Source organism: Curcuma longa, chromosome 20, assembly GCF_044706935.1.
Source record: "Curcuma longa cultivar G26 ecotype Majalengka, Jawa Barat chromosome 20, ITB_CL_G26_1.1, whole genome shotgun sequence".
Lineage (NCBI taxonomy): Eukaryota > Viridiplantae > Streptophyta > Magnoliopsida > Zingiberales > Zingiberaceae > Curcuma > Curcuma longa.
Genome location: NC_133880.1, coordinates 454,101 through 479,730, shown reverse-complemented (window position 1 = coordinate 479,730; position 25,630 = coordinate 454,101). Strand labels below are relative to the sequence as shown.

General features: G+C 35.8%; 1 protein-coding gene across 1 annotated transcript in view; it reads right to left on the bottom strand.

Annotated features, from left to right (window-relative positions):
• The window catches only part of LOC141813226 (putative serine/threonine protein kinase IRE), a 30,953-nt gene extending 6,697 nt beyond the window's left edge, over positions 1–24,256 (bottom strand). Inside the window, exons 1-11 of the mRNA XM_074701153.1 lie at positions 24,035–24,256; positions 23,192–23,914; positions 22,898–23,156; positions 22,596–22,798; positions 11,837–12,009; positions 11,449–11,677; positions 9,827–9,919; positions 9,607–9,747; positions 9,418–9,510; positions 760–967; positions 571–656 (exon numbers count right to left, since the gene is read on the bottom strand). Of these exons, the coding sequence (XP_074557254.1) occupies positions 571–656; positions 760–967; positions 9,418–9,510; positions 9,607–9,747; positions 9,827–9,919; positions 11,449–11,677; positions 11,837–12,009; positions 22,596–22,798; positions 22,898–23,156; positions 23,192–23,914; positions 24,035–24,256 (2,430 nt within the window). The remainder of the gene's footprint in view (positions 1–570; positions 657–759; positions 968–9,417; positions 9,511–9,606; positions 9,748–9,826; positions 9,920–11,448; positions 11,678–11,836; positions 12,010–22,595; positions 22,799–22,897; positions 23,157–23,191; positions 23,915–24,034) is intronic.
• Between the last annotated feature and the right edge of the window lie 1,374 nt (positions 24,257–25,630).

Sequence of the window (25,630 nt, the reverse complement as noted above, 5' to 3'; positions counted from 1 at the left end):
ATATAGAAAAATGATTTCAAATTTTGTACTGTATCAGCAAAATGTATGATCATTTTGATAAATTGTTGAAATTTAATACTTCTCAACGCAAGTACGTAATTTATCCTATGTTGATGAGTAGCCTATCATACCAACATGTGACACCACTTGACAGCTACATTACGTGTCAAGATGAACTAAAATAATATTTGCTATTTTTTAGCTTGTGTCTATACAACATGTTATTAAAAGCCTACCATTCTAGATGGGACACAATCACTTAAGTATAAAGCTATGCTTTTTTCTGTCTTCTTTATCTCCTTCCTCCTTCCCTTTAATTATTTGTCTATACCTTCCAATATAATCAAATATCGGCACATTTAATAAACCTAACACAGCCTATTGCCAATCATATATCATAATCTTCGGATTATATCCTTAACATTCTTACAATATTAACCTAGTAAACCTAACACACAGCCTATTGCCAATCATACCATAATCTTATAAGATTTCTCTTTAACCTAAAAGGCACATCATACAAGCCCCTAGAACTTTTTGTTGGAAGTTCTGAAGTCCACAATTGCATACCTGTGGATGTTCTGCATTGAATGGAGGAATACCTACTAGAAGTTCAAAAAGAATGACACCCATTGACCACCAATCTGCAGTTGGGCCTGCAATCCAGACACGACAATAATGATGCATAAGTCGGTATGATCTAGTCAAGAGCAATAAGAAGAAATTAAATAAACAATAGATAAGTTTAATGTGGCAAACCATGCTGCATCCCTAGAAGTATCTCTGGTGCTAAATAATCAGGAGTTCCAACAGCTGATTGTTTTTGTCTTTGCTCCCGCTTTAGTGCCCTTTGTTCTGCTGGCATTGGCTCATTATTTTCTAAGAGGACAGATCCACTTACATCTGGACCTGATAAATCATCAGTGCTGTTGATAAGGCCAACCTTAGAAAGCCCAAAATCAGTCAACTGCATGAGAAAGAAACATTATGAGTTCACGAAGAATGCTATATATTGTAACACAGTTGATACATAGTAATAGATATATCAGAAGCAAGTGTTAGCTTCAAATACTTCACAAGTGTTAGCAACACAGTTAAACACCAAAAGGAAAGCCAAGTTAAAAATAAGGAAAAGGTAAAGGAGGATCTGAAATTGTCCAAATTAAGGACATTAATCTTAGCAGCACATGTATGATTCATAGAGTTCATGGAGCATTCAACCTGTCTAAGTCCATTTTGTTTTTGGCCTCACCTCATATACACGCGCCCCTATTGTGATCTTTATCCTCAAGACCATCCATTAAGTTCAATATTAGACACAGCACAAAATGTTACCTAATTTTTTCATTAAATCAAATACCAAATAATGTATTTATTTAGTAAAAGTAACACTCATATATTCAAATTCATGAAATATGCAGGCACCATACAATAAAGTTTATTAGGGTAACAAATGCACAATTTGGGATATATACGTTCTAGTTCTGACCCTCAGCTTTCATATTCACGTTCAGCAGGAAAATTGAATTTGGGATATATGATTAGCATTGGTTTTAAGTTTTTAGTTACCATAGATGTAGGATTATTTCTAATATTGTATACTATGTGCTTTGATTGTTCTTTATATATAGGCCAGAACAGGAACCAGCTGCAAAAGACCACCAAAAAATTGATGGCCTAAGTTTGATGTTGCATGATGATTGGTAAATTGCCATCTATTACTATAGAACCATTAATTTTTCCACTTTTGACTATCATAGCTAGGCTGAATTTAACCAAAGTTTTAAAAGTGTATTTTAAAACTCTTGAACCACTGAATAATATATGTGCATGTGGATGTGTATGCGGTCATAATATTCTAAAGCAAACATCAGTTATATTGACTATAATGTAGAGTAACATGACGTTGCAAAAAATAAAAGTTCTCAACTACTAGCTACTATATAATAGATTAAATTAATCAATATAAGCATGCAATTTATATAAACAAAATTTACATCTATCACTTAATAATTAAATTAATCAATCTAATTTCCAAATAAAATTTCCCAATATGAATCTAAGCAATACAAAGAAAGCAAAGAATATAACATTGATCAATCCAAATAATGTCATGCAAATAAAAAAAAAACACACATTAGCTAAGCAAAACGTAGAATAGTCTCAGCATTTATTATTTGCAAAATTGGTTTAATCTAATCAGCATTAACATGAGACAAAACTTGATACGATAGAGAAAGATTTAACCCACATAATCCTTATGTGCTTATAAATGCAGTTACTTAGTACTTACTAGATAAGCCATGATACTTACTAGATAAGCGCATGGCTGCATAAGCTGTTTATGAAAAAACAAAAATGATAAATCCCAGTCAGTCTCGTGGACTCAATCCCTGGGGGTGGCCGGCCTGTTTATGAAGTATTTTAGAACAATGGTTTCATCTAATATTAAACCATGCAAATCTTCTGTTCTTCTCCTCTTTAAATTCTATCATAATCTCAGTTCCCTTACCTTTTGCAAATTTCTCTTTCTCAATATCTACCATTCTTACCTTTTGATCTTTCATGGAAATTAAACATGGTATGCAACTTGACCAACAAAACCAATTAAAGTGCAGATAAATACCCTGCAGTAGCAACAAGGCATTATGTGATTGAAACTCCATGTTGCTGATGGCCATGGAGTTCCCAAATGAATCAAAGTGTTGTTATAATTTTTTCATTCTTGATGAAAACAATTGACTGCAAATGAGCCAGAAAAGGACCAAAATTTGAGAAATGAAAATGGCTCCACAAACATGATGAAAATGAGTTAAGCAATTGTTGAGTGCCCATCTTCTAGTGATATGGAGGCCACTTCTAGCGTGAGAAGAATAATAGTAGTTGAAAAGGTCTGGTTTTATCACAATACCTTATCTAACAACAAACACACACATGTCAATAATGCATAATATGATAAGACGCAAGGTATTGGCGAATTTGTATGAAGTGGTTCTGCTACAGGGCATTCCTTCTTCTACAACCAATGAGATCTACTTACAACTACAAAGTAAAGAATTAGAAGGGCATTGATTTCAGTAAGAAGGTTATAAATGGGGCTCATCTCATCAACCCATTACTTGTTTCATCCTAACCCAAACTTAATCAGTATAATAAGAAGAGGGGGCCGGGATGATGTGAGTGGGAGAGGGTGGGAGGAGGTGGGGGTGGATGGGTGGGACTAGAAGGAACCCATCCTCTAATGATACTTGAGATCATTCATTTTTAGTTGCATAAATTAGAGGACTATCAAACATGGATCTAATCATTCTTACTTGTAGCCATAGTAAAGACAAAGTCGGCTGGGAGGGAACATGGAGATGGGTTGGCAAAAGGGGAAAGGGGAGAAGGTTGGGTTTGTGAAGAAGGAACTGGAGAAGATTGTCAACCCTATAAAAAGGAGAGGAGAGGAGCCGAGCCGAGCTTCCACCCTTTGGGAATCTATTTTTAATGGAGTAGTTGAGTTGAATCCTAAGGATATTTGGGATTTGAGTTTTAATAAGGGTTCAAGAGTTTTTTTATCCAATCCAAGCTCATATGTGGGCTCTGTTGACAAGGCAAAGTGTCACATTAATCCGCATCATGACTTTAATACATATTGAACAGAATTACAACTGAGATTTAATTTGATTTGAAAAGGATATGCTAGATTTGAAACTTTTAAAGGTTTGATAAATTTTAAAAAAGAAAAGTAAATATTAAGCAAGCTATGTACCATCTAATGCATAATTTTCTATAAATGATTTAGAATCTCAAGGAGCATTACTGGATATATTTCTATAATAATAAAAAAATGTAGCAATGAATATCACCTATCTAACATTTAGCAAGATATGTACCATTCGACTAACAAAATGTATGTCAACTAACAATACCTTCACAACAGTTGAAACTACAGTTGAATTAGAATAAGAGCAATGCAAATACCATGATTTTTTTTAGAAGGACAACAAAAGATGTTGAAAGGTACCTAAAAAGAAGAAATGTTTTGACTTAGAGGCAGACAAAAATTGGAGTTGCTAGTGTCCCCCTTTTAAATTTTTTAGTATGTGATATAAACAAGGTCTTTTTTGTTTTTTTTAAATATTTAATATTCTCAACTTTTAAAAACAAAGTTGGTGTTAATTTGTGTCTAAGTGGGTGAAAATTTGTGTCTCTAAACTCAGTCATGTGTCCACCACTGTTCAATTTGATATATTTTATGGAATATTCTTAGTTTTTTATATAGTTATGATGGTTAATTAGCTAATAAATATTTTCTAACTATAGTATCATCTATAAGTAGGGTTGTACAATACATAGTTTAAAATCTCATGTTGTACCGATCGACACGGGCAAAGTTTGTCATTTCGCCAGCCAACACGCACGACATCGACACCATCATGATCGCGTGAGGCCATGCGTGAGACCTTGGGCCACATGAAGCTCAATGCGAGACCCTATGACAGCGCAGAGTAGAGGCATCAAGTGAGAACCTATGACAAGGCCTTGCACGAGACCCGTGGTCACGTGAGGCCACGACGACCACGCGAGGCCATTGGATTTTTTTTCAATTTTTATTTTTTCTTTATTTTTAATTATTAATTATTTTTTTTTTTAATAGTTAATTCTTTCCCCTCTTAATTATTTCTCCTTTCTCTCCTATATTGATTTTTTTTATTCCTTTCCTTCTTAAACACATGGGAAAAAATTTCTTTTTTCTTCCCCTATATTAATTTCCTTCCTTATTCCTTTCCTCCTTAAACATTTGATGAAAAAAAATCTTAAGAATGTTGATTCTTTTTCTCAGTTAATTTCTCTGTTCTTCACCTTTCACATGGACAAATACAAAGGTTAAAAAAAATACCTCTTTAAAGGAACACTATCTTTTAAGGATATTAAGGATAGAGGAGAAAGATTGTTAGAAAAGCTAAAAAATTGAATATAATATAAATCCTAAATACTACTATGATTTGATTTAAATTATTCTACATATAAATTTAGTTTAATTTAAACTGATTAAAATAAATTCAATTCAATTTAATTTAAACCTACCTGATCCAAATCATCATATCTAAACTTTAGTTTATCCTAAATTGACTTTTACTCAATCATAATTTTTAAAATATTAGTTTAACCTAATAGTAAGTATTTATAGAAATCAAATATTAAAATAATATTTTTAAATTAATATATTTTATATTTAAAAAAAATATCGATACCAAAATCGTATCATTCCGGTCATAAATCAAAACTCCGACAAGGCTCAAAATTTTAAACCTTAGTACAATACGTTTTGATTTAGTCGAATAAAAATTTATCTCCAATTTCTGCATGATATAAGAGCACACTCTAATTACTCAAAAATCCTTGGGGCTAAAACTGAATTCATACATCGTCTTCCAACTATTTCCCACATTGTCAGTACAAGTTGCATAATATATTCCAATTGATGTTCATACTGTCCATCCAATATCGTACTGTCTATACATGGTGAAATTCGAAATGGCCACAAAAAGACTTAGTTCCTTCTCTATGTTTGACGTCACCTATCATTATAGGACACAAAACAATTATCTCCCATGGTCCCAATCAATGATGATGTTCATAAGTGGCAAAGTAGGCAGATGACCCGAGATTCAAAAGTTGAAATCAGAAAATAATATGGTTATGTCATCGTTAACATTCAACTTTGTCCTTTTAGTGCCTCCAATAAATTGCAATTTACTATTAGTTAGTAGATTCACTCAGTATCACAATTATCTCTAAATTTTTTCCATTTTTTGTGTGAATTATAGGTCTTTGATTTGGAGAAGATGACACGACAACAACTTTTACCATTGCGCCAAAGCTCTCCTTCATCTACTTGAGGTGAATGATTCTCCTAAAATGAAATGTCATAATACCGATGGTTTAGTGTTTGTAAGTTAAAATTCATTTTCTATTTTTTTTTTGAAAAGGGACAATGCTATTATATTATAGAACTATAGGTTAGGACATCCAAATTTTATAGAATTTAAGAACCTTTTTCCATTTCTTTTCAATAATAAAAATCTGAATGAATTCCAATATGAAATTTGTTTATTAGATAAACATGTTTGAAATTCTCATCCTAACCTACCTTATAAAAAATCACAATCTTTTAAATTAATCCATAGTGATGTGTTGGGATTGTGTAGGATCAAGGATCTCATTAGTTTATAATATTTATAGATGATCACACTCACTGATAAGTTTTTCTAATGAAAGAAACATCAGAGCTAGGTCACATATTTTAAAAATTCATGGTTCAAACTCAATTCCAAACCAAAATATAAATATTGAAAACAGGAGCATCTTGTATCAATGCTTAGTGATTACCTAATAAGTCAAGGGTTGACACACCTCAATAAAATGGTGTGGCTGAGAATGGGAACATTTTAAAGAAGTAGTCCCATCTCTCGTGTTCTTAATACATGTGCCAAAATAGTATTAGGGGAAGCCATACTCACCGCAACCTACCTCATAGACAAAATGCCTTTCTCAACTCCTAAAATTTCAATCCCCATGTAGAAACTCCTAAAATACACCCAGCCACATATCTCATATCCTCTATCCCTTTCAAGTTGTTTAGCTTGTCCGCTTTTGTGCATATCCATAACTAACACTAGGGAAAACTTAATGCTAGAGACTTTAAGTGTATTTTCTTAGGGTATTCTTCTCATAAAAAAGGGTACAAATACTATTTTCCAATTACAAGAAAATTCTATAACATCATAAATGTTACATTTTTTGAACATCAACTAGATTACCCAAATTTGACATTTAGGAGAGGATAGTTCCACACAAGAATATCAACTTTAGGACATCAATACGAAAATCTTTAGGACAACAATACGAAAATCAATGGCATATATATTCCCCACACTTTATTAAATTTGATCAATAATACGTAGATAGAAACTATCCCTATTTATCAAAATGAACCCATGGTCTCATGCTTTGACTCACTTGTAGAAATGTCAGAACCTCCAAATGCTTCTTTCCCACATTTCCTCTTCTCTAACTGTTATTCAGCCAAACAAAATCTCAAGTCTCTCTAGTCTTCATTTCCTTGGCACTAATCAATTTGAAAACAACAATGACCTTATCACCTATTCTAGTAGGAAAAAAACTAAAGGAAGATAGAGCACCAAGCACTCCTTGAGCAAATCCAAGAATTGTAACTAGACTCAAGATCACAACGTAACTCTAATCCCGAGTCTTTTAAAGATGATCATCTTCTTATTGAAAAAAGAAAGGGTGTTAGAGAATACACAAAACATCCGATCTATAACTTTGTTTCATATCAGGGGCTATATAATAAGTACAAAGGTTTTGCGGCAAGTTTGGATCAAACACAAGTGCCTAAATCAATACCAAAAGCTCTCACAATATCGAAATGAAAAGTTGTGGTTGAAGAAGAAATCTTAACACTTGGGAAGAAAGGAACATGGAAGATCAGTGAGCTACCACCAGCAAAGCACCTTGTAGGCTACAAATGGTCTTTGCAATTAAATACAAAGAAGATGGAATGTTGGTTAATTCAAGTCTTGACTCATTGCAAAAGGATTCACACAATCTTATGGAATCGATTACAATTTTTTTTTTCTCTTGTAGCCAAATTGAACACAATCGAGTTCTTCTATCTCTGGTCACAAATCTAGACTAGCCACTTCATCAATTAGATGTCAAGAACGTTTTCCTCAATAAAGGCTTGGCAGAAGAAGTTAACATATGCATCCCTCCTAGATTCAAGTTGCGAGAAACAATCAACAAATTTTATAGGCTAAAACGATCATTATAAGACTCAAACAGTCCCCAAGAGCTTGATTTGACAAATTTACTAGAATAATCAAGCAATATGGTTATCTATAATGTTAGAAGGATCACACTCTCTTTGTTAAATATTCAACTCAAAGGAGAATTGTCATAGTTATTGTATATGTGGATGACATTATTCTATCAGGAGATCATATGTAAGAGATAAGCAAACTCAAGAGCCTACTAGCCAAGGAATTTAAAATCAAAGATTTATGAATCTTAGGTATTTTCTTGGAATGGAAATAACTTGGTTAAATGCAGGAATTTTAGTCTCTCAGCAAAAATATGTTGTGGACCTTTTGAAAGAAACTAGAATGCTTGGATGCAAGTCAAGAGACATTCCCATGGATTCAATAATCAAACAAGGAACCAAAAAGGATTATTCACCAATTGATCAAGGTAGATATCAAAGACTTGTGGGCAAAGCCATATACTTATCCCAAACAAGACCCGACATTTTCTACTTGGTTAGTATGCTTAGCAATTTATGAACAATCCAAATGAAGAGCATATGGGGCAATCTATAGGATTTTAAGATATTTAAAACTAACACTAGGAAAGTAGCTATATTTTGGGAAATCAACAAACAAAAGCTATATAGTGATGCTGTTTGGGCAAGATCAATAATAGATTGACGATCAACTTTCAACTACTACACACATGTATGGAAAACTTAGTTACATAGCATAGCAAGAATCAAATGGTGTATCAAGAAGTAGTGTAGAAGCTGAATTTAGAGCAATGACACATACTATATATGAAGGGATGTGGCTACAGAGAATATTAAAGGAGTTAAAGAATTGTTGTTGAACCCAAGTTACTGCATTTGCCAACCAATTTTCAAACAATAGACATCCTCACTAAGGCTCAACCAAGGAAGCACTTTGAAGATTTAAAATCCAAGCTAGGCTTAATCAACATCTATATCCCAGCTTGAGGAGTCTATAATATTGTAGAATATTCTTCCTTTCTTATATAGTTACAACTGTTAATCAACTAATTAATATCCTAGAAGATCATATGGGCACTTATTACCTAATTCTCTTGATATATATATATATGTATGTATGTTGTATGAGATCTAATAAGTTATTTTTTCATATTTTCTAGATGTGGTATCATCTATAAGTAGAGTTATACAAATTAAGTTGAATAAAAAATCAACTCCAATTTCCTCATATATCTATGCTTCTTAAGATTGTACTCATCTCAAGTCCAAAACCTAATCAATGAAAATGCAACCATGGAAGGTTCTAGTGAAAGCTTGATTTCTCTAAAAAATTAATGAATTTACATTTTTGAAGACTAAGGCATAGGAATGCCAATTTATGTGCAATTTCTCACTGATGTAGGTGGACCTTTAAAACCTTAACAGATTTTAGATCTTCCATTTCATACATGTGTTGAAAAACTTGTAGCCTTCAATGCATTTTATTTATCATACCTTTGATAGAACAAATTAGCACTGAAGAATTCTCTCAACCAGAAATTATTTCTACCAGTGATGAACAATAGTCATTTCCAAGACAAGAGGCAAAGCAAGAAAAAGGTACTGACCTTGATATGACCATTCCGAGCAATTAACAAGTTATCAGGCTTAAGATCTCGATGAATTACATTCATGGAGTGCAAGTATTCCAAAGCTAGAACCTGAAATATTACTTCCAAAATCATATCCCCTAAAGTTCAGATATAACTTTTTCCTTATGCACCATTAACATATAACTATCAAAAAGTATTACTCACTAATTCAGCTATATATGTGCGTGCCATATCATCATCCAGACAATGTAAATTTCTTAACAAGGAATATAAATCCCCTCCATTTAAGTACTCCATTACAAGGTAAAGATTTTCCCTGCATGTGAAGGAGTAGAAGAAGCGCACCTGTTCATTCATAAATGAAATGCTGAATAGAGGGACTCTAGCGGAGTTGGAATGCCCAAAGATTAATTGAGGTGCTTACCACAAAAGGGTTACGAGCTGATATTAAGATGTTACGTTCAGCTAGAATACTTTCGACTGCATTCTTGCGTATCATATCAGACTTTTTAAGTACCTAGACAAGCATGAAAAGCAAAACATATTATCAGCCAAAGAAGTTTTTCACTTCAAAAAAAACCAAAAAAATCAAAACATAGAGGATCTGCAATTGTCAAACATTGAGGAAAGAAGCTTATATTTCAGAAATCTATAGGATCTGCAATTGTCAAATACTAAACCATGGACTTGGTCACTACCATGCAGTTGCTAAAAACTATAAGATGTGTGCATAATCCAGCTCTCTTAAGTGGCAGTGTATGACATGGCATACACAGTAGTCATTTTCTTAAAACTCCATGTCATGATCAATGGAAGGAAACACTAAATTTTGTGATACTTTAACCCCAGTGAAGGTTCTTCTATATTTTAGGCTGCTTGGATGTAAAATGGGCTGGTTTTTGCAAAATAAATGATCTATATTGAGCTATTGTAATGACCAAGTGCAGAAACTCAATATAGGATCATAGTTCTTAGCATGTGAGCCTATCTACCTCAAGCAATTGACGATTAAATTAGGCCACTAAGCAGATAAAACTATAATGCTACATTTCAGGTTGTCATGTAAACTGCTTCCATCTAGTATTTCATGAAAAGATAAAAACATATAATTTGATTCCTACTTTGTCATTGAAAAGGTAAAGGAGGTAATTATTTTTTTATATCAATTCTAATGACTCTTAGCATTTAATAGTTAAGTCTCTAATAGGTTCTATAATTAAATATAAATTGGAGTTTTATAAATTTTTTTAACCAACTTAGGGGTATATTGAGGGTCCATTTGTAAATATGCAAATAGGATGTATATGTAAAATATAATACAGCAATAGATATAAATAGTAAGAGGGGACTGCCTTGTGTACTAATAATTACCCCATGAATAACAGTCAAAGAGAAGTATTATGTTAAAAACAAGTTAATGCATCACTTTGCATCGCTCTTGTACACAAGCACAAATTATGCCGCATGTCTATGGAGGGCGAAATGATAAATTTTACCAATGTCAATTGGCAAGGAACATAATACACATGTTCATCATTGTCATTATGCAATAATGGACATTGGAATTATCCATACCTTAAAATATTTTACATGATTAACATATGAAATATCCAAATATGTAAGAATAGTGTTGGGACCAATAGGATCTACATAGTTCACAATAGAACGCAATGAATTCATGTAAGCATATTATGAATCCATGAAATACAATTAGTGAAGAGCAAGGGAAATGGAAGTGATTGCATTAGGTAATTTAATTGAAGAGGTAAATACTCATCATTGACTAAATAAACTGGAACAACATGATTAAGAATAAATATACACCATGATTCTTCTTCCATAAAATACCCAGCAACAAGGGATGGTATTATAAGGTTGAATCAGGTTTAGATGGGGATACTCAGATGAAAGGAACTAAGCGTCTCCATACAGTATGCTGGAGTATTGAAAATGTAGACAATGACCGATGAAGAATAAATATAGTTCGATTAGAAAACAAAAAATCTTTAATAATGTTATTCTGATGCACAAGTAGGTTGCCATTACCTTTATTGCAAAAATGTCACCTGTAATCCTTTTCCTTGCAAGGAAAACTCGTCCAAATGCCCCTCTGCTTATTGGTTTTATGATTTCAAAATCCTCAATGGAAGTTCGATCCTTGATCTTGGATCCCAAGGTTATTGAATTTCCTACAGAACCATCTTCATCTACCATCACATTCATGACATCTTTAATCCCATCATCTATCTGACCACATAGATGTATAAACTTCTCCCTGTTAATTCAATCATTAAACAACATTACAGCATCCAATAAAAGAAATAGTTTTCTTACAGATACAAATTAACATAAAACAATTAATGAAAAACTGTAAAGAATCTGAATTTCATTGCCACAATCTAATATGCAATGTGATTTTGCAGCTGCAACTTACTGTAATAGTTTTGCAATTCTTCTTCCAAATGTCTCAACAACAAGAGCATCAACCTTTCTAGTATCTAGGACTGCGTTCAAATCTTCTAAATATGAGTGCAAATCCTCAAGGGAGCTGTAATTGTAGGTCTTCATTTTTGCAATGCAGCGAACAATATCCAATAAACTCTCAATCTGCCAATATGTGATGCAATAGAAGCGTAAAAATGAAGACTCTATAGTCAAGACAGACTATGAATTTCAGGACATGTTCCTATATAAAAGTTTCATAATTTGCCTAGAAAAATAAAATAAGCAAACAATCTATTATGATATGTCTAGGAGCTTAAAACAGATATAAATATAACTTGGCTTACTAAATGAAGTTGATCATTCAAAAATTTGTATAAATGGCTTACACAACTTTTCTCAACTCCGACTTAGGCAACAAGGTCATTCAAGAAGTTTCAATGTTTCCTATGTCATTGTGTCAATCATAAAATATTTCTCCTATGTGGAACTAGTATGTTCACGCAACCTCATACACTAGCAATAGATCACCTCTAAAATTTGCAAATCTACAGGAATATTTTTAAAGCTATTAAGGTAAGTATTAATATTCATATATTACTGCAACTTTCTGATCAGATTGAATTTTTTTTCCCTCCAAACTATTCATCATGTATAGGAACTCCAACTTCAACCATAAATTCATAGAATAATGTCCTTTGTGACATCAAGAATAGGCAGTAATATGTTTTCCTTCTGCTTCTAGGAGAATGACAACAACAATAAAACAATATCTCAAAATCCAAATATTCCTAAATTTAATTGCTCGAGAATTGCCTGCATCATGACCCCACAAAACAATATAATGCATAATTAAGAAGAGTTGGATAAAATTTGAACCACAACTATTGTGTGAAGAAAATTTTGATTGGGAGAAAGGGAGAATAGCATGATTAGGAAGATCACAAATAAAGAAGAGTAGAAGACATAGATATGGCTTGTAGCAATGGAGGCAAAGCCTAGACAAGAAGTTGCATTCAAGCTTTCACTAATCATGACACCCACAAATAAACCATCATTTTCTTGTTCTCACAATGCATACAACTTAAGTTTTATGTGTCTATAGAAGAGCTTATGTGATGTCGCAAAACTTAAAAGGCAACTGTATGCATAACAAACATTACATGCACACACACCACTCAACTTTAGTGAGTGTATCTGAACTTTCACTAACTTGATAAGTTCTAACCTAGGCTTTTCATGTTAATGCAATTATACCATAAATTATCGTGTTTGATTAAAGTGTTTTGATATGTTTGGCAAAGAGTTTAAATCAATGTTTAAAATATCGAGCCGTGCCGAGGTTTCGATCCTGGACCGGAACGATACAGTTTCGGTACCGTATCGTACCATGTCGGTATAGTTTCGGTATTTTGAAAATATAAAATATATAACTAAAATAAAAAATTTAATCTAAATATTTAAAATTAAAAAAATAAATTATTTTTAAAAAATAATAAGATAATTTTATGGATTTTAATAAAGTCTATTTAAATTATTTTCAACTATAGTTAGGAATTGATTATTAAAATTTCAATTAAACCCTAAGTTAAAAAAACTCAAAATCGCGACTTGCCATGTGCACCCCCCCCCCCGGTCGCACGCGGAGGCATCGCCGGGCCCGAGCGACGCCTCTGGAGGCGTCTCCCGGTTGGAATCGCTGTGTCGGTGCCAGTCCGTCAACGGAACGAAATTTTTCATCGGTATCGCGCGATACGGCTCAAAATTTCAATCCATGGTTTAAATTAGGTTTGCCAGTGTTGTTGTTGATGACTTGGTGTTGCCTAATGGCTTAAAGGTCCACTAGAAATCAACGAAGGATAGTGTGGGACGTCCGAGGGACTGTAGGACAAGAAATATTAGGTTGCGTTAGTAGAACTCACAAAGCTTGACTTGGCATGGCTAAGAGAGTTTGGATCAATGACTTAAAGTTTAGGAGATCATTGAAGGATGGTATTGGACATGTAATATCCTAGAAATTTTAGAGTTAGAATTAAACAATAAAAGAGTAAACTTTAATTGGTTCGGTTAAATGGATTCATGATGGAAGAGAGTTCTGTCAAAACGAACGTGATGAGGAGATTCGTCTTACGGAGACGAATCAAACAAAACTTGGTTGGATCAAATCGAAGATCGTGTGGTTAGTGAACCAACTAAATCGAGATTGAACCAAACCGAACCAACATGACTTGGTTCGTGCTGAAAAAAATTTTGATAAAATAAACCAGACGAAAAGATTCGTCTTGCGAAGATGAACCAAACGAAACTGATTTGAGTCAAATCAGAAGTCGTTTGGTTAGTGAACCAAATAAACTAAAATTGGACCTGATTCCTGTATAGTAATCAGTTCAATCGTCTTAATAAATCCTAGGTTTTTAATTGGATTTAGACCCTAAACCTGTTTACGGGCGCCGCATTGAGTTAACCGGTTCAGGTGGAAATCGCGCCGAAGCCCTCCAAGCTCGCGATTCTTCTTCCATGCCGAACAACCCGAACCCCTCGCCCCTTCTCCATCGCCTGCCACCGCAGCCCCTTCGCCGCCCGGAGAAAACGCCGGCCTTCTCTTCTTCCTCCTTGCTGCAGCCGCCCTCCGCCTGTGAAGCCCGACGCCGCCTGATCAAGGTCGCCCTCTGCCGCCTGTGAAGCCCGACGCCGCCCGGCCGGCCGCACCACTTCGCCGCCCACAGCGTGGAGAAGACCAGAAGCCAGGCGCCACTTCTTCTCCTCCTCTCCTTCCCCTCCGCCACACTTTTTCCCCTCTACCCCAGCACCGGCCGCCGCGGGAAGCACCACGCCGCCGCCTCTCCCCTGTCTGCCGCCACCTTAGCCACCCCCGTCGCCGAGCAGCCGCCGCTACTGCCTCCTCTTTGCCGCTGCACAGGCCGACGGTCTGATTGTTCCCTGCCGTCGTAGCCGTTGTTGAAGCACAGACCTGGTCGCCGCCTTCCCTCGCCGGTGAGCAAGTCCTAGGCTTCAAAACGAAGGTGAGGATTGTCGGTTAATGCTGCGTTACTTGGATCTGTTGGATGAAATTGGGTTTCGGCTGCTAGGTAAATTAGTGGAGTTGACAGTGGAGCTCGGCAGGAAGGGAAGGACCGAACCTTGGCTTGGACCGAGGGTTTCCGATTGGAGGATCCTGAGTGATCAGTGGAGTTTGATACGATACGAGGGATTTGTTTGGTGGTTCTATTGAGGACTTGTGATACGTCATGTGAGTAATCTCTGTATTTGATCAATGGTGGTTCTATTAAGGACTTGTGATACGTCATGTGAGTAATCTTTGTATTTGATCAATATAGATTTACTCTCTTTTCAGTGCATGATTCCTTTTACAATATTTGTACTTTTTGATACCTTGACTCTATTTATTTTGTTATTTGCATACTTTTTTTATTAATCATGTTCATATCATGCTTCACCCTATATTCGTTGACCTTGGTTTACTGTTCTTGATTTTATTTCCACCCTTGATACAACAATTGCGATCAATATTTGTTACAACTCTTTTCTTATGATACTTGAGATTATTAGGACTTATATCTACGTTTATTGATTAGCCTGGTAGGTGCTAATCACTATGAAATGAACATCTCATCATGATACATGATAACGATTGTAAATCCCAATGATGTGGGTTTATCGTGATTATAGTTGACCTTTAGTAGTATACTTATATAGATGGTTATGATACCCTACTTCCATCATATTGATGGCGACTGTATGACAGTGTACGCAGTCGATGGCTGTATGGCAGTGTACGCAGCCGAGTCGATGATCTGATCCCGACACCGGATAGGGGTGGTACTCGGAGAGTATTAGAGGACAGATATCGACCATAGGATACGTAGCTTATCATAGCTACTGGATCACCGGACTACTTGATTGTAGGGCACGGAGTACTGATCCCCCGATGTCGACCATTCCCAGTCTCAGATGCTTGCACGAGTGCTGTAGCGAGTGGGACAGTTGCATCATGCATACGCGCATCATGTGCATGTTATATATACGTATTGGACCACACTGATCCTGCATTTGATTGTTTATTGTTTGATTCTTGATTGTTGCACTCTGTTTGACATGTCATTCATATGGTGCATTACATGAGACTATTCTAGTTGCTTACTACCTGCAGAGTTATTTATGATATCTTGTTGAGCTTTGGTATGTAATTTTTATCTTTATTTTATCTCTTCATGCACTATTTGTCTATATTACCCACTGAGTAATTGTATTCACCTTTGGACCTTGGAATTTTTCTATTTTCCCAGATATCAGGTAGGAGCTTACGGATGATGCCAGGGATCTGCCAGCTGCGCCATCTCACATCAGATGAATTGGTAGATTTAAGTTATTCATTTTAGTAGTAGTTCGATATGGTTGTATTAACATTCATTACATTCGATATGGTTGTAGACAGATTATATACACTATGGTTCTTGTCGCGATTTTTCCGTTGCGTGATTTTACATCTTATGTGGATTTCCGTATATACGGTTTCTTCGGCTTTCTCGAGGTGCACTATTTTAATTTAGGATGTGTTGGTGGCCGTGTAGGTCATTTTTTTTCATTATCTGTGTTATGGTTACTTGTGTAAGTATGATTGGATGTGTAGTCCATATTTTCGGCCGCATGTGGTCGATGTATATTCATGTTTATATTCAGGGAATTGTTAGCGATATTGGGGAGTTGTTGTCGAAACTTTTCGGACGGCTATCTCCCGGATCGTGACAGGACATCTGAAGAACTATAGGATGAGGATCATTAACTTGGGTCAATAGCTTTGATGGGAGTTGTAAGAGGTGGACTACGTAGGCATTTAGCAAAGGATGACATGTGAAACAAGCAAAAGGCTTGGAACATCCAAGGGCTAAGGATCTAATGGGAGATGAACTCTTGGGTAAAGTAAAGCTAGACAACAAGTAAAATCTTAGTGAGTTGTGCGAGTCTACACGAGTGATTTGTATTGGGTTTCAAATAGACTTTCACTTAGGCAAGGAGTAACTATAGTATGATTATAGTCAACGATCCAATCAACCAGAGGTTGATATCATTTTGACTAGGTGTTGAGTCAATTGGGGAGTTGATTCAAGATGTTCTACTTGCAAACAAAAGGGTTATGTTTTGATTGTCGATTCAATCAACTGGGCAGTTAAGTGAGGTATATCTTATGTGGATTGCTTGCTCTCTATTTGGGAGTCAACTAGTGTAGTCAATTGAATCTCAATAAAAGCCCAAATCAGATTGTTGATGTAAGGTACCCGAAGTTTTTAGGGTTTAATTAAATATAATTAAGCTCTAATATATATATATATATATATATATATATATATATATATATATATATATATATATATAATAATAATAATAATAATAATTTAAGGGGATTAGGTTTAAGTTGATTGGTTAGGAGATTAAATGAGGTAAATAAACCTTAGATTGTATTAAGGTCTAAGTTTGTATGGGTTGGATTTCAAATTTGGACTTATTATTGAGACCCAATTAGCCATATAATGAGCCCAATTGATTCAGCCATTTAGCCAATTAAATCAGCCCTACAGTTAATGGATCGAGTTGAGTTAAACTAGTTAACCCGTTAGGAAGCCCAATTAAAACAGTGTTGCGATTTTTTCGCCGCCCGTTGCCTCCTGCACGACCCCTGTGCCCGCGTCTCGTGCAACGTCCGAATCCGACGGAATCGGATGTCGCCGCCTACACCTGAGTCCGCCGGCGAAAAACTCGGGAAAGGAGAGCTATAAGAAGGTCGCCGATGTGAGCAACCCTAAACCACTGCTTCTTCCTCCTCTTCTCCTCCCCTCCGCCGTTGCCCTGCCGCCACTGTGGAATTGCGACTCTTTCTGCTGTTGCGCCTCCTTCCTCCTCCGCGATTTCCCCTCTGCACAGCTCGCCGCCACCGTCCCCTTCCTGATGTTGCCCGCCGCATGGAGAAGACACCCGACGCCGCCGTCCTTGCCATTGTTGCCTGCCGCACCGCCTCCCGCACATCCTCGCAAAGCTCTTCGTGTTCGCTCCTAATTCCAAGCCCTTGCCCTTTGCGTCCTCTCCTCTCTCGCGACTCCGCCCCATGAGTTGGCTCGGCAAGCCAGGGTTCGATCTCGGCGGCCAGAGCGGGACGACGGATGCGGTGTTGCCGATCGCACAGGGGCCTGACGATGACATGTTGGCTCTTGGGCAGGAATTGGCGCAGTTTGACGTCAAATGCTTCGATGCTTTCTGGGCTCATCGACCCCACAACTCTTAATTGTTAGGTGAGGTATCTGAGCCTGTAGATATTTGATAAATTGATGCTTTCTCTTGTTACAGAATTCTTCTTTTCTTGATTGGATTGAGATAATTGTCCTATGGTAAAAGCCTTTCCTTTATTAGATAAATTGGATCTTGCTAGATATTTCCGAGCTCGTGTGATTTTGTCAAGCTATTAGGAAGCTTTGCTTTCTAGGACATGAATGCTAAACTTGATTATAATTTCCATAAATGGCAATAAACTTGTCAAAATGACTTATGTTATCATAACTTGATATTGGTCTTGTTTCTTTATAAACTGATTATTTGCGTAGTAAGTTCAAATGCCTTGTGCATTGTTAGATGCTATATAACGTTGGTTGAGTGATAATCATAAAAATCAAGGAACAAGGACTCTGTTTTTGGATTTGTTTTAGAGCTTGTATCGGTTGATTAAAATGTAAATTAATCCTAATTGGAATAGGATTAGTTGAGATTAGATTAAGTATTGGTTTAGGTTGTATCGGTAGCTTTAGATTAAGGTTTGCTTATAGTTAAATAAATTTAATTAGATAATTAATGAGTCAGTTAAAGTATTAATTAGTTTGATATTTAATTAATAATTGATTTAATCTGTTTAATTTGATTCATTGGAAATGATGCAGGTTAACATTAGATCCGGTTAACATTAGGGTTAATGGATTTAAATTGGTTAGGTTAATTTGAGTTTAATTGGAATAGGTTTAGTTAAGTGGGGTTGATAATGATTTAATGTATCATGACTATTGTTGATAGAATTAAAATGATCATCATAGTTAGTGAGTATTGTTTATTTTAAATTATAGGATATTGATTTGCAGATCCTGTTATACGGAAAAGTTTTTATTGCGACGTGCGTCACACCAGGTGGGTACTCCTGTGTTTGGTCAACACAGGTTTTTTTTTCGTAGTTATCCTGTTGCTATTTTTATAGCATTTATGTCTTAATTCGTTGCTTGACACTTACCGTTGACCTTGATATCATCTGTTCATCATCAATACAATCTTCTTAGTTGTTGTTTATCTATGTTAGTTCATCATGATTGATGTTGCACATATCTTGATGTTGTAGTAATTATTTGTTGAACTGTGCATCATAGCACAATATGTTGTTGTTAACTCTCACTGCACAGGCTGGGTGAGAGCATTATAGCACTGCACAGGTTGGGTGCTACCAGGACTAGCTAGATAGCTCTCCTGAAGACTGCCCCTCCCCCTCGCGTGTAGTGGTTTGTTGTTGGAGCGGATGATTCCTGCCGTGCATCCCAGTTCACTGTACAGGTTGGGTGTTTGGGGATGTTGACGGTAGACGGTGATATTTTCCTCTCTCCCCACTCACGTGTAGTGGTCTATTGTTGGAGGGTGTGCAGTTGTCCTGTTTGGCGCCCCAGTTCACTGCACAGGTTGGATGACTGGGGGTGGCGAGTGCAGACAGTAATCATGCATGCATTTATTGTTGTTTACTGCATTTATAGTTGATGCACTTGTTGCTATACGATTATGAAATTGTCGTTATATGCCTGCTGCATTTGTATGACATGACATACATGATTATCATATTGTATGTTGACCTTGCTCTTGTAGTATCATGTTGAAACTGTATACCTTTTGATATCTATGCTTATATTCTTTTGATACCTTGTCATATTGTGCACTTTCGTTTTAGTATCTACTGAGTATTTTTATACTCACCACCCAGATCCTGGGATTTTCTGTCTCCTCAGATAGTAGATAAGGATGTTGCTTGAAGCTTGGAGTTCTGCCGGACTGTCCCCATCTCATAGCAAGGCGAAGTTGGTCTTCCTTCGTATGGTTTTTCTTCAGATTTTATTTTGATTTTTGTGGTTTTGTATCCGTTATATGGAATTCATTGTAGATGTTATCGTTATGTTCCGCTGCATTGTTGTAGATTTTGATATACGTTGAGTTTTGTATAATCGTGGTCGATTTTTCGTTGTTGTAGTGGAAATTGTAGTTGATGATGAGTGGTATGTATTGTTGTGGCCATGTGGGTCTTTACCCATGTAGTTTAGTAGTTAATTACATGTATTGTATGGTTATTTCGGCCGTGTAGGCCTCTATGTTGATATATACTTAGGAAAGTTGAATTGTTACAGGGGAGATGCTATCGAAATTTTTCAGACAGCCGTCTCTTGGGACGTGACAATTGATTTGGCAAAGGCAACAATTGTCTAATGGCTTACATGGATTTGCAAATTGGCTAACTAAAATCAAGTTTTGTAATAAAAAAACAGTCGAATGAAAAAAGGCTAAGTCGACGACTAGATCTATGTAGAACAACAAACTGAAGCTTGTTTCAAGGCAACTTGAAAGATATAAACAAAGAGGTAAGGGGAGCTTGTCTAAGTTGGTGAAAAGTGGTGAAAAGGCTTAAGAAAAAGTTAAAGATAATGCTTATTGCTCTTATTGTTTAAGTTTTATTTTATTATTGTTTGTTTCTTACAAGTTTGATTTGCTTTTCCTCACATTGTAAGAAGTTCTCTTATAAGAGGCTTCTCTACCCCTAGGAAAGAGAAAAGACAGTGGAGTGCATAGGTGTCTCTCTTTACATGTCATACATTGTGGAGAAGGAACTTGAGAGTTTTGAACCATGTAAAACCCATTGTATTAACAATTTCTTTTCTTGTTTTATATTTTCGCTGCACTTAATTAGTTTGTTTGACCTTGCAAAATATTTGCAAGGGAAAAAGGTTTTCATTTTTTAAGTTAAGCACTATTACCCACTCTAGCCTTTTGGTTTATCTATGATTGATCCTAACACTTTTATCATGAATCATCTACCATTGTACAAGCCCACCTTTCCTCCATCTTCTATAATTTTAAAAATCGATTTTGATGACTTTGCTACTTCTAGGGGAGCTAACCTACATTCCCTTAGAATCTGATACAAAAGGTAAACTCAGCCTTGCCATCAAGTATCTAAATAAATCAGATAAATTTGAGCTACACATAATAGGGGTTATTGTACATATTTCGTGCATGTAATTAATAATAATGTGATAAAATGTGCATGAAATATATAGTTTGTATTTGACCTGGATTTATTTATTCTCCTTGACTAACATATGATGAGGAAGAAAAGACTTTTGCTTAATATTGCCTCAAACCATGGTGTATATTTTTTCCGATACTTTTACTTTCTCATCTTCATATCAAATAATCTTAGTCGTGATTCCAACTACAAAGAATGTTAATCACTGTACTAAGGGTAATAGTATGAAGTTCAAAAAATTCACAAATGCATTTCTTATGAACAGCTGCTTATCTTCTTCTTATCCAAGTTTGAATCTAGAATAACATTGACAAGGGGATAGAAATTCTTATAACCAAAACATACAATAAGAAACAGCCAAGATCTCTTCGACTAAGTAGATCTTGTATTATGAGCAACTGAAATGCATATACGATTCTACACAATAGGAAAATGTTTTAGATTAGGTGATTTTGCAGATAACTTATTGATGAAGCATAAGGTATAAAGAACATCTGAAGATTATAAGCAGGGAAAAGTTCAACGCTGATAAAGAAATCAATTCTTGATGTAAAAAGTGTATGCAATAACCCTTAGGCTAATTTCTTCTAGCAAGTTGTATTTTGAAGTATTACTATTCTGTAAAATGAGATTGTTGATAAATATTCAGTAACCTCCTCAAAGTTTTATATGAAAAAAACAAGGTTAATAACTAATGGCTAGCTGTAAAGAATAACTAGAGTCTTTTTATTCTTATAGCCAACCCTAGGGGTGAGATTCGGTTAAAATCGAACCGAATTAACCGAAAATCGAATAAATTGATTTTTTTTTAACCAACCAAACCGACCGAATTTTCCAATAAAAATCGAACAAATCGAACCGATATTTTATCGGTTAATTCAGTCTTCGACCGAATTAACCGAATTTTTTTAAATATTATAAAAATTTTACTAATGAATTAGGGATTTATAAATTTATTTACTTAAAATTTATAAATTATTTTTCTAATTTGATTAATTCGGTTAATTCGGTTTAACCGAATAAGAAATTTTAAAACCGAAACCGAACCGAATTAACCGATTTATAACCGAACTTCCGAAATAACCGAATCGAATTAAAAATTCGGTTCGGTTTGATCGATTTATTCGGTTTAATCGAATTTTCGCTCACCCCTAGCCAACCCTGAATAAAGTCCAAGGGAAGTTAGTTCAATCAAGAAACAGAAAAGAAATAACTCAGGAAAGCAAACAGTATACTTAAATGATTAAATGACAGATTATCAAATTATTGGGGAGTTGGTTCCTCATCATGTTCCATGTTCAATAGCAAAAGAATATGAAAGTTTGCAATTACATTAGTTGCATCAAGACTAATTTTGCAAATTAAAGTACCATATCAAATGTCAGTCTTGAGAATGATAAAATGATTAACAGAAACATACCTGCTGAACATTTTCATGGTCAATAAATGACTTGATTCCAAGCAATAGAAAATCAATCTGGCTGGTTCGTGGTGTCATTAGTGGTGATTGTGGCGTCATGCTTCCAGATGATAAAACACTACTATATGAATTGCTCATAGTTGCTTGTAGTTCATTCATATTATTTGCTACAAGATTGCCAATGACTTCCCTATCCAAGATATCTGAATAAGATGGACAGAATAATTTATTATTCTGACCAGGGGACAGGCAATCATACCCTTCAGCTGAACATGAAGCACTGCAAGTTTTAACAACCTCACTATGAATTTCTACACCATCTGAATTACCCTTGTGTGTAATGGATGATAAAATCTTCCCAAGAACATCCACAACTCTCTCCAGCCTCTCATCAAGAGTTAATCCCTTTGAATCGCATTTATCAGCCATCGTACAAACTCTAAAATGACCTTCCGCATATATTGTAGGTATTTCATAATCACATATTCTACAAATCATTTTTAGCTTTCCAATAAGTTGATGTTGTTGAACTTCAGAATAAGTATCTTCTTCCTTAGGTAACTGTGGTTTTGAACTATGATCAATAATCTTAGAACTAATATTAGAATCACACCACCATCAGAATCAGAAGCTCCCAACTTAGTACTTATATCTATTTGTGAGAATGGATCTAGCAATTTCTTTGAAGGAGGGGATTTATCCTTGTCATGATCGTGAATTTTTTTCTGATTCTTCTCATTGGATGAGGGAAGCTTCTTCCAGGATGATATCCTAGGTCTGGTGGATGAAGAAGAAGAATCCATGTGGCGACTGCCACCACCATCTTGATTAAAATATTTATGGTCTTGCAACCTCTTCATGATAATCCTCTCTTTCATGTCTTTGGCACTCAATGAGATCTTGAGACCGTCGTCTCCTGATCCGGAGTAAAAGCCCAGGTCACTAAGTTGGTGGAAGCCGAGAATATGTTCTTGCTCTCCACACATCCCCTCTTTCTGGAACTGAATCAGTCTAGTGCACCTGGTGAGGATAAAAAGAATGCGCGTATGGACTTGCTTGAGCAAGCCCATTGACAATTCTTGGCGGCGATCGTCCACATTCTGAACTATTCCCTCACAAGATGACCAGAACTCATCCGGTGTCATCTCGGCACATTTCTGAGTAAGAATCAGAAGATCCTCCAAAGGTTCCCGCCACTCAGAATGCTCAAATGTGTCTTTTTCCAGAATCCCAACCAAATCGCCAGCAAATATGCCCAATTCTGCGTTAATTTCCTCTTTCAATTTTTTAAATTTTGACCGAATCACGCTCATTACTTCCTAAGATGTACATGCATGCACCAAAACATACATGCATCAAAATCAATCCCAACAACTTAATTAGCTAAATAAAGCACAAAGCACAGAAGAAAACAGGAGGGATGCGTGATTAATTATTACCTCCGGGCTGCTGAGGCCTCGGAGCTTACGAATGGGAATCTGGTGGTGGTGGTGGTTCCCTTGGGCGCCATTCAACTCATGGGAGAAACTCTTCACATCGGTTGTCCGCTTCCGGCGGCCGCTGGTGGCGCGGAGCACGGCGCGGAAGCGCGGCGACTCCATCTCCTTGACGGCTTCGAACTTAACACGGCGGTTGCCACCGGCACCACCACCCTGCTGCATCGCATCGCAGGAATGTCATCAAACAGAGAAGCCAAGCCGATACAAACCACGGCGATCAACAACAACTCCCTTCCTTTGAATTTTTGTTTTTGTTTTCATCAATCATCATCAACAGAAAAGATAAAGAATCCAAGAAATGCGCCGCATTACCTCCATTGCCAGCCAACACCGAAATCTGGCTTTCTTTAGCGATTGGAATCTATCTGTCCTCCGCGTTTACTTCCCGCTTATCGTCGTCAATAAAAAATAAGAAATAAACCGCAGATTTTGCTAGCAAAGAAAAAGAAGAGAGACCAAAAGAATGGGCATTAAAAAAAAAAAAAAACAAAAGAATTAATTAATTAGCTAGTATGCTAAAATTTAATCAACGTCTTTTGATTCAATCTCGCTCTTCCTCTCTCTATTTACAGCCCGCGGGAGTTCCGGTCCTCTCCGCGTTCGTTGCACCCCCGGTAACATTTACCTTTACCATTTTTTAACTTGAACAATTTATAATAAAATTCCCAATAAGAGCCTTAGACGCTCGCACATCTTATGAAGTTAGAATTATATTTGTATTTAATTGAAAAATATTATCTCGCCATGTTTTATCTTGAATAACTTGTTATTAAGAAATGGATAATAAAGTTAGGACTTAGGAGTCATTCCTTGATATTTTAATTATTAAAATATTATGACCACTTGTTATGTTTTTTTTTCAAGGTTGTGGTGTAATGGTAAGATATTTTTGTAATTAATCAGGTGCGGGTCAATTTCTAATTATGATACACTGTGAATTAATTTTCTCAAGTGGAAAGACAATCCTAGAACATTGATGGTGGAGTGGATTAACTTCCTCAAGTACGAAGACAATTCTAGAACATTGACAGCGAAGTGATGCACCATTCACACTTCCTGCACTGATAACTAGTGAAAAACTTTCATAGGACCGAACCTCGAAGAGTTGTATACTTAGATTATCAAAAAAAAGTCAACTATTTTTTTACCCCTGAGGCCATAGTATGATGGTAAAAAGTGGGACGGACTTCCTAGGTAACGAAAATTCAAATGTCACTTGTAGCACATTACACTTTGGGGAGTTTGAAAAAAAATGATGTTGGATCGTCCTCTAGGATTCATTTATGTTTCTCGATTTACCTTAATGGTTGGTGAAAATTTTCTATAAGATCGAGCCGATCACTTTTAAGATTAGTCGGACCCTAAGAGCTAAATATCTAGATTAATAAAAAAACTCAACTTTTTAAATTGACTCTGATGTTGTCCCTTAAGTAGTTTAAAGGGTTGATTGTCTTGTTTATAATGAGTAAGTGGATTTGGAGATGCTAACGAGCCTTAGTTAGGCATCTTAAATGATGGAGTACCCTTTTTTACCTT